Below are 9,515 nucleotides of genomic sequence, written 5' to 3'. Positions count from 1 at the left end.
CGGGTCTGGAATCACATGAAGAGACAGAAAAACTGTGGCCACTCCTGCTTGGAACAACCAACCTGTCAAGAAGCTGACGAGCTGTGTGCAGATGTACCGAGGAGATCTGGCCCTCGTTTTACTCTAAGTGCCAAAGAACTTGGTTCTGTATACATGTTTTGGATTTGAACTGAAACCACAATCTTTTCCTGAACATGACTCAACAGTGGCGCTTCTGCAACGTCAACTAAACGTTTATCATAATCAATATCATTCAATCGGAAATATTACACTTTATATGGAAAGAAAAATCTTGAAGTCAACACTTTGTAGTTTCCCACAGAGAAAAACATACAGAGGTGGAGAAGAAAAACCCTCAAAGGTGGTCACTCATACCTATTCCAGAGCTTTCAGTCATCTCGCACAATCTCCATCGTGTTGCTCAGTTGTCATGGAACAGCTGTTCAGATTTCCATATAAACTTAACGTCCACATTGACTACACAGAGATCTTTCTTGACCTTTGAGCAGCAGCTGACTACAGCATTTGACCCCAAGGTCCAGTTATAGTAGAGTGACTGAGACTTGAACTTTAGTACAGAGCTAATTGACTGTGTTCTTTATATATTTAAACAAACACATTTACATCAGAAAACTGCACTGATTGGACTACAGACCCGATGTAAGGGACATTGTCAGTTCATCACACAAACTTATACATGTTACATTTAAACATTTAGAAACAGTTTGTCCACCGGAGTTCATATTTACTATAAAAAGCTGTTAAATAACTTTGCTTTAATAGCTTAACTTTTAAAATACGTTTATTTTACCACGTGCTTTTTTTTTTACTGTCAAATAGTTTCAGCCTCCAAAATCAGTTTCGACTTGTTATAAAGTGACAATTGAGACTTTATTGTGGACCTGTCTTCATAAAGGTGGAGAGGTGGCAGAAGAAAGGACAGGAAACCAAAATAGACATAATAATATGAACACTTAATGGAGTCAACGTCATTAACAGTGTTGCAGCAAGTCAGACTGTGCTATAGACCATGTGTTATTTTAGTGTTGCTGTTGTTGATGCAGTTGTGGAGTCATCGATGTGTGAGATCTCTTAGTTTGTGTGGGATGGAGACGTTTTCTGACAGCAAGTACAATTTTTTGGGTCTCACTACTTCTTATTTGAGGTTTAAGACTTATTTTCTCAGTTTAAAGTCTGGATTAGGTTTAGTCTTAAGTAGAAGCAAATACAGAAATATATGTATACATATACATACATATAAATCTGATTGCAACTGCAGATTAGTTGTGTGTCAAACATTTTAACACTAGAGGGAGCTGTTGTGCCACTATTCCTTATATTGAACTGTATGCTTATTAAAATAGATAGAAACCTGTGACAAAGTCACTTTAATCTTCTTTTTCTTCTCCTCTATCATTCAAATGTAAGACATTTTCTTTTAAGAAGAATGATCTCAAATAATCTGTTACAGATTTGGGTACAGTTTTGATTTGTTCTGCTTTAATATATAGTGAACTCTTTTGAAGTGTGGTGCAGATACACAAAGTGTGATTCAGTGATATAAGTGCAGTGTGGATGTGATAATGTGTGAAGGTGGTGCAGTCAGTCACAGCAATGAACAATCTGATCTTCTCTGTCCCTCTGATCTATTGACCACTCTGTGGTCATTCTTGTGACTGATACATAATTGATGGAGTGTAAACGTTCAGATTGATGTGTACAAGTGAGTATAAAGTATGGTGAAATGGTAAATAGACTGTACTTATATGGCACTTTTGTATTCTTACCGACTTCTCAAAGCGCTTTTACAGCTCGTCACAAAGTCACATTCACCCATTCGCCCGCACATTCATACAGCCCTGCTATTTACGTGCCTTTACTGTCACCTTCACACACTACAGCCGTCACAGGCAATTCAGGGTTAAGTGTCTTGCCCAAGGTCACTGCAGCATGCGGACTGGGATGAAAATGAAGGTCGAGGTTGAGCTAAGGATGGCAATCAGTGTTTGAGAAGCTGGACTGAGGCATCAAACTGCATTAAATTCCAGATATTCAGAATATGAGTACTGTAGGTCAAACTAATTCAGTACTTTCTTTCTTCTTTCTTTTTCCAGAGGCAGCGTGTTTAGCTTCTCTGCTCCATTGAGTTTGCACGTTCTCCCCGTGTCTGCGTGGATTGAGGATAATTGGAGACTCTAAATTGACCATAGGTGTGAATGTGAGTGTGAACAATGTCAAGCTGTGCAATAACTGCAGACGTTAGCCTAGCTACGATGCTAACCTGTGCTATGAAGGTGCTGCTCCATCAACCAACGTTGTTTAATGTGGACGATGCAGCTGCGGGCAGTGGCGCCCCTATAAATTTGTGGCCAAGGGTGGCCAAGACTGCAAATCTCAGGGTGGCACCCCAAAACCAAAAGCAATTGTAGTATATTTTGGAGTTTTGGAGGGATGGATTTTGTTAATTCTTTTATTGTCTGTGTTTTGTTACCGTAGTTATTAAATACTGCTTTCCCCCTTACCTGCATTTGGATCCTGCTCCTTCAAAACCCCTGTTTGTAATGTAAAATATCAAATAAGGGCAGAACTGACTATAATTTTGTTGTATATATCGAATGCAATAATTAATTGCACCTTCAGCTGCTGGGCTGGATGCATTTGTTGTTTTTTCTTATTGTACTTTGACCAAACTATACAATTTAACTACTATAAAAATACTTTATTGATTTAAATTAATAGTTCAGTACAATATCAGATAGAAGCATTTTACTTACATGTAGGATATTATGCATATGCTACTGCAACTCGCCGGGGGGAGCTCTTGATGGCGCCACTGGCTGCAGGAGGTAAGTAAATGTTAAACGGTGAAGCAAAACTCAACATAAATCAAACTTAATCGTTATCTGATGTTGAGATTTCACCAAAAATGTTGAGTCATATTATCAATATTATGGATATTATTTAGATTCTTTTCTAAAAAAACAAAAAACAAAATTTCTCTAGACAAAGCTCCTGTCAGTGCAATTGAAGTGTTCTTTAAGGAAGGACAAGGATTTGATGAAATGCAAAAGGGTTTGTGCCACAATAATCTAATAATGATGAGACCATGATGTCATCCAGCCTTAGCTTTTCATATAGGTCCACATACAGGATGCCATGGCCTAACTTTACCGACAAAAGGTGATGGGACATCATTTCCACTGTCTGACAATCCCACAAAATGTCCACTCTGTGTCATGTTAAAGTGGTGCAGATCTGGAACAATTGAGATGGCAAAATTCAACTCCCTATCTTTCACCTGTTGCAGTCCTGTTTAACTTATAAAATATTAAAAAGAAAGGAAAAAGAAAGTGATGCACATACACCTGTTAGTAGCTAACAGGTCTATTGAGCAATTACTTGAGTTCTCATCTCTAAATTAAATTGATGAAAAATTTGGTAACTCGCTTGAAATATGTTCTAAACCATCAGAGTCACTGATTTTAGGTAGATGATCAAAAGTTTTCTGGAGTTTTCAAGACTTTGCCTGACAAGGAAATGTAAAGACAAGTGATGTTTGTGTTAGTGAACTGTAATTAGTGAGCAGCTTTGCTTCTAATTGGGTTTTTATCTGATTCGATTTAAAGTCCTGGTTTGATCCAGAAACCTGTGTGCGTGCGTGTGTGTGTGTGTGTGTGCGCGCGCGTGCATGTGTGTGTGTGTGTGTGTGTGTGTGTGTGTTAACCAAATTGCTGTTTATTATGAAGTTAAGATATGGGTTTGTGGTGGGTGATCTCCTGACTCAAACACAGGACAACTCCGTCCACAGGGATCAATGTCGTGTAATTTATGTGAATACGAGTGTGTTTGTGTTATGATTGTTCAGCTAATTTCCTGTGTGTGTGTGTGTGTGTGTGGGCATCATGTCTCTCTTGGCCAGCCTCCCTCTCCCTCTCTCTTTCAGCAGCCAAATCGTCCCTACGGTTTTTTCCTCTTCCGGCTGCTCTGATTGGTCACAGTGGAGTCTGTCTCCAGAAATCACTCTAATCCTCTTAGATAAAACAGAGCTCTTGTCCAATCCGCTGCTCCAACACCCCCCCCCCCCCCCCACCCACCCCCCTCTTTCTCTCTCTCTCTCTCCATGGGGAAGAGATGTTTTAATCCAAGTGGATTATGTTGCAAATTGGGCGACAGTGGAGACAAGCGGCTGCAGAGTCTGCGGCAGGCTGCCGACTTCATATCTTCCTAAATATCTGCAATGTGGGGATATTAACCCACTTATTATTGGCCCTGGTTTCAGGAGGAGTAACCTGGAAGATCCTGGAAACAGCTTGAAGAACGAGGAACAGGTGCCGAAGACACTTCTTTCAGTCATGTATTTCCTGGAGTGTATAAGAAGGACCAGTTTTCCTCTTTAACCACAAGAGTTTCTTCTTCACTTATCTTAAAAGTCATTGCAAAAGTCTTCTACAAGTTTCCCTGAAGGTAATGAGAAGATGTCGACAGCAGAACTGGTTTCTTCAGAATTGATGGGGATTATTCAGGGTCAAAAACCCATTTGTTTGACCATCATCATCTACTCGCTGTAGCCGGCATGAAGAGGATGTCCCTTACAAACTCCTTATGACCCCCTTGAACTCTTCCGAGCTCATCCCTGTGTGTGAAACTACGTCCAAACTTTATAGAGTCTGATCTGCGAGGAGCTCCATGTCCGGGATGCGGAGCAGGATGGATGGCAGGCCGGTGGGATCCGTGAAGCTCCTGAGGATTCTGGGATTTTTCTGCCTGTGGATTACAGCTCAGGCTCAGATGAAGATCCCACCGGAGACGTAAGTTTCCTCTTTCCTTTCTCTTCCTGGACCTCAGCTCCCTATATGTCCTAAATCTGCTGGGAGAAAAAATAATCAAATGTGCAGTCACACAGACAGAAGCTTCTTAAGTTTAGAATGGTGTTATTTCAGGCGGCAGCTTTTTACCAAGTGGTAATACTGTCAATATCTTTACCATCATTTTAGAATTAAATCTCAGCCTGACACATGGTATTTTCAGGAAACATTGGGATCTCAACTAGATGATAAAGCTCTGTGGGTTTGACTGACCCAACAGTAAGTCAGTTAGATTTTTAAAGACCCTGGAAGTGGAGTTTTGCGAATACAGGAGGGTATAGATGATGTGCTAATGCGGATGTTGTTTTATACTGTAAACAAACCATTACTGCAGCTGAAGTTTGTGATTCAATGTGAGTCTAAAATATGAATTTACATTAATTCTCATTTAGTAAATCACTTTTTCATCGTCAACATTTTGACAGTGTTTTTGTCTCTGAACTTGAGCGACAAAATTCACAGCCAAACCTACAGCGTGAGTCAAGTCATGCAGACTTTGGTCCAGCTGTTTCTCTGCAGTCTGCTCCGATACAGTAACAGTCACGTAAACGGACCTCGGTGAAGCGGTGCACTAGAAGGCTCTGCTGTTGTCGGTGTGCTTTTGAGCAAGGTATTGTAGAGGGCAGATGGCAGTGTCAGTGTGTCAGTCTGTGTGGGGATAAACGTCTGTGTGGGGGAATATCTTGTTCTGGATAAACGGAGCTGCAGACAACAGATAGTTCCCATAGTGCTCTCTGTTTTTTCATGAAAATCCCGGGGGAATACATTAGTGTCCACAGACGGGAGTTTTCCCTCTGGACTCACAGGAAGGCCCTTTCCTCTGTCTCTCTGTCCACGACTCAGACTCAGCTCAGAGATTGTTCCAGCTGCTTTCAGTTCTCACATATCAGCTGTGACATAGGAAAATTAACATTAATCAGCACATGTACCTTTGAGCAGCTATTACGTGCAGCTGTCAGAAAATATATTAAAATATATATATTTTAGTGTGAATTAAAATGTATTATCATGGCTAGGCAAATGGAAGTTTAATGGAGTATTAAGAGAGCATCTGAGCACCATGCAAGTGTTGGCCTAAAAAGGAGGTGTGATCAGGGGCATTGTTGGTGCATTGATATCTTGAGGCGGTGGAAAGTGATTGTGTCTTTCTGACCAACACTGTCTGGTCTGGTCTGTGGCTCAATGAAGTCGGTGGCTCAATGTTATTTTATGGCACAATATCAAGATAGTACCATGCAGCTACATAGATGTACGAGCTTACCCTCTGCTTGTGTAACAATCATCCAACAAGCTACAAACACCCATGGCTTTTAAAGGGAATGGTAGATGACACTGGTGATTGGTTAGTTGCATGTTGACCTTTATTTTTGCCATTAAACGACCATGGTACATCGCAAAAATGACCTAGTCGTAGTCGTTTCGGCAACCCTAATTTCACAAAACTGTAAATCAATTGTTGCTAGCAGTCTTACTCACTATATCCATGGCATTATTATATTCCCTGTTTCTTGTCTATCTGTGGAAACTTTTCATGTAACATTTTCCAAAATTCCTTGCTGGAAAAAGAAATGATGCTTATATTTGATACATTAAATCAGGGGGCTTCATCGCCCAATTTTAGACACGTTTGTTTTTTTTTATTTTCCATTGTTGATTTCCAATTGAATTTGATTTACATGAGCTCTTGGACAGACTCGATAAAAGCCAGGAAAGTGAAACACACACATTAGTGTTATTGGTATAGAACAGCAGTGGAGGCAGCTCTGTATATTCTAATGCTATCAACCTCATTAGCATGAACACGTCAGGCTTCCTGCAGCTGCAGTCCTGCACCGCTGCAGCCTCCTGGAGGACACGATCTCCCTCTTCCATCACCATCTGTGGGGCCGGCATGGCTCACTGGCCACCGGCCACACACTGTCAGCCTGGGTCACCTTCTACTCTGACCCACATTCGCCATTTGATCAACCGCTGCAGGCCCGGACAGAGACTGCCACCGTCAGACACACCTAAACCCCTGAAAAGCTGCCTCTACTGCTCGGTAATCCAGAGCCGAAGAGATGTGACTGTGTCTATGAGTGAGGTTTATAAAACTCTGCGTCAGGATTTGACAAATCCGAAAAGTTACCACAGCAGCAATGTTTTATTTTCCACCTCATGCTCACCATTGATACTAATGAATTGTCTTTAATGCACCGTACCCACGATTATGAGAAGTTGGTCAGTTATGGCCTCCGCCAGTTACAGCATTTCAGAGCAGCTGCAGGGCAGCCAACCTACACTGAACTATTAAAACAGCCTACAAAGGTCATGTTACCTTTTTCTTTGTTCATTCATTTTTGAGTCCAAGAGTTTCAAAGACATCAGTCCCGGTCATAATCCAGTTCTGATATCCAAGCACACAGAGCGTCTCTCCTGCTGCTGTCTGTACAACTGGAATACTTGAGCGGGTTGTACCAGTGTCTGGAGAGTTTCGCACTGTGCTCCATTTCCATCACAGTTTTGTAGTTTGGTATTTTATGACAAGACTGGGTTTGTAACCTTTACATCCTGCCCCACTGTTATTCCAAAGTATAAATCCTAGCTCTCACATTTTAGAATCATCCACCAGTTATATGTGGCTGTATGTAAATCAAAAACAAAACTAGAATTTTATGGCTTTCTTAAAATGCTGTTCTCCTTACGTCACTTTCCAAGGCTGTTCCTCCCGACTTCTGATGGTGGAGGTTGTTTATTATGTTTTTTATGGTTGCATCCCTGCAGGTCTGGACAGCTGACTGTTTGACCTTCTTTTTGATGGCTGTGACCTCCAAAATTAGATGATTCTGACAGTCTCCCTAACCTCTCAAGCCAGACGCTTCCTCAGTTCTGAGAAACTCTGGAGGATCAAAACCAGCAAAATGCTAAGATAAATTGATCGATTGGAAAATCAGCACAGCCAGTTACAAGGAACGCGATGCACTGAGCTGTATGTTGGCAAATAAACAACCCCTCAACAAATGCATGGCTCCACACAGGACGACCAATCTCTCAGCTCAGGACTCAGCAGCTTGTACATTATTTCATTTCATACCTCTATACTTCTACGCCACTACATTCATTTGAAAGCTTTAGTAGCTAATTACTTTTAAGATGATTTTAACAATGGATAATGTTACAAGCTTTGACAATGCAACACATTGTTGAAGATCACAAACAGCAGTGTGCAGTCAGCGTCACATCTCAGATCTCAGGGATTTTTCGCTTTAAACTTCTCCCATCTTTTCATTCAGTAAATGTTAAAATGATCTAATCAAAAATGAAAGATGAATGAAACAGTTAAGAAACTGAAAACATATCTATGTATCAGAACATTTCCTTCTTTCCTCTCCCATTAATCATCTCAAATGTATCTGCTGTCCCTTCTGTATGAAACCAGCTCCATCAGCAGGAGCTACAACAGTAACATGCTGCTCACACTCTGATGCTTCAGTATTAATAAGCTAATGATGCCATATATAAAAATATATCAGTTAGAGGGACCAAACCAGTGCTTTTAATTTAAAAAACTACCCAAGTATGAAAGATGGTAATGTTTGTTAGACATGCAAACACTGTCTGCAGCTCTATGTATTGTTTTGTGTTGCATTGTGTTGTATTATTGTGTTATTGTGAGTTTGTGCTGAGCAAACACCTGCAGCTCTCTGCTGTGACCCAGATGAAGAACAGATTATCTAAATCTCTCATGTTTAACGGCCTTTTTCTGCCGTAACTCGCTGCTTCTGCAAAGTGTCGCCCCAGCAACAAACAGACAGAAACGCAGCTAACACACATAATGTTTACATACAACATATACAGACAGTACAATGTTTATGCAAGAGATTCACTTGCGGTTTATGATATGATAAGATCCACTGTAACCATGGTGACAGCACTGCTTATACAGGATTCTTAAGGCCAATGCTGATTTTGATGTTCAAGAGTTTAACAAAATCAAATAACAATATATTTTCTGATATTCATTTTGAATAAAAACATATGAATGCATATTTTTTTGGGCGATCCCTTACATTTAGTTATTTAAAAGTTCAGACTGGAGATTTGTTCTGAGCAGGACATTATGCAGATGAAAAATAAACTTGTTTAATCATCAAAAAGTTAAATCAGTTAGTCCAGAATAAGAGACAATATATACTGCATACAATAAATATACTAACTCTCTGTATGATATCTCCTGGGGAAAATTAGATGTACTACCAATGTACCAAGTGTAACTGTACATAGTGAAGGTGTAAAAGTCATGTAAATATTTACATGGACCATTGTATCATTTAGCTATAGTGAGTATAACATTTACATGCTAACAGCTCATTAGCAGTTTTCCACTTACAAGCAATAGCATTAGCTACAGAAGTGTAACGTTTTTGTTATGCTAACCGCTAATTGCGTTTTTCAGGTCTCTGATTGGCTTACATGGCATGTCCTGTTGTATTTTTTTAATTCCATAATATATACTGTATATTATTTTCTCGAATCCCATGTGTGACAGGCAAGATGTGAGTAGCAAGTACCTAACTAACTTCTGCTAAAGTAAAGTCTGGGTAAAAGAACTAATTGTTATTGACAAAATATGCCAAAAGTATCAAAAAACAGTTTGTTTCTCTTACAACA

General features: G+C 40.1%; 1 protein-coding gene across 1 annotated transcript in view; it reads left to right on the top strand.

Annotated features, from left to right (window-relative positions):
• The first annotated feature begins 4,178 nt into the window (after positions 1-4,178).
• LOC118315864 (voltage-dependent calcium channel subunit alpha-2/delta-4-like) overlaps positions 4,179-9,515 on the top strand; it is a 79,318-nt gene continuing 73,981 nt past the window's right edge. The window contains exon 1 of the mRNA XM_047333562.1: positions 4,179-4,808. Within this exon, the coding sequence (XP_047189518.1) occupies positions 4,687-4,808 (122 nt within the window). The 5' untranslated portion in view covers positions 4,179-4,686. The remainder of the gene's footprint in view (positions 4,809-9,515) is intronic.

Source organism: Scophthalmus maximus, chromosome 7 (assembly GCF_022379125.1).
Source record: "Scophthalmus maximus strain ysfricsl-2021 chromosome 7, ASM2237912v1, whole genome shotgun sequence".
Taxonomy (NCBI): domain Eukaryota; kingdom Metazoa; phylum Chordata; class Actinopteri; order Pleuronectiformes; family Scophthalmidae; genus Scophthalmus; species Scophthalmus maximus.
Note: the sequence above shows the minus strand (reverse complement) of the source record. Positions and strands in the feature narration are given on the sequence as shown.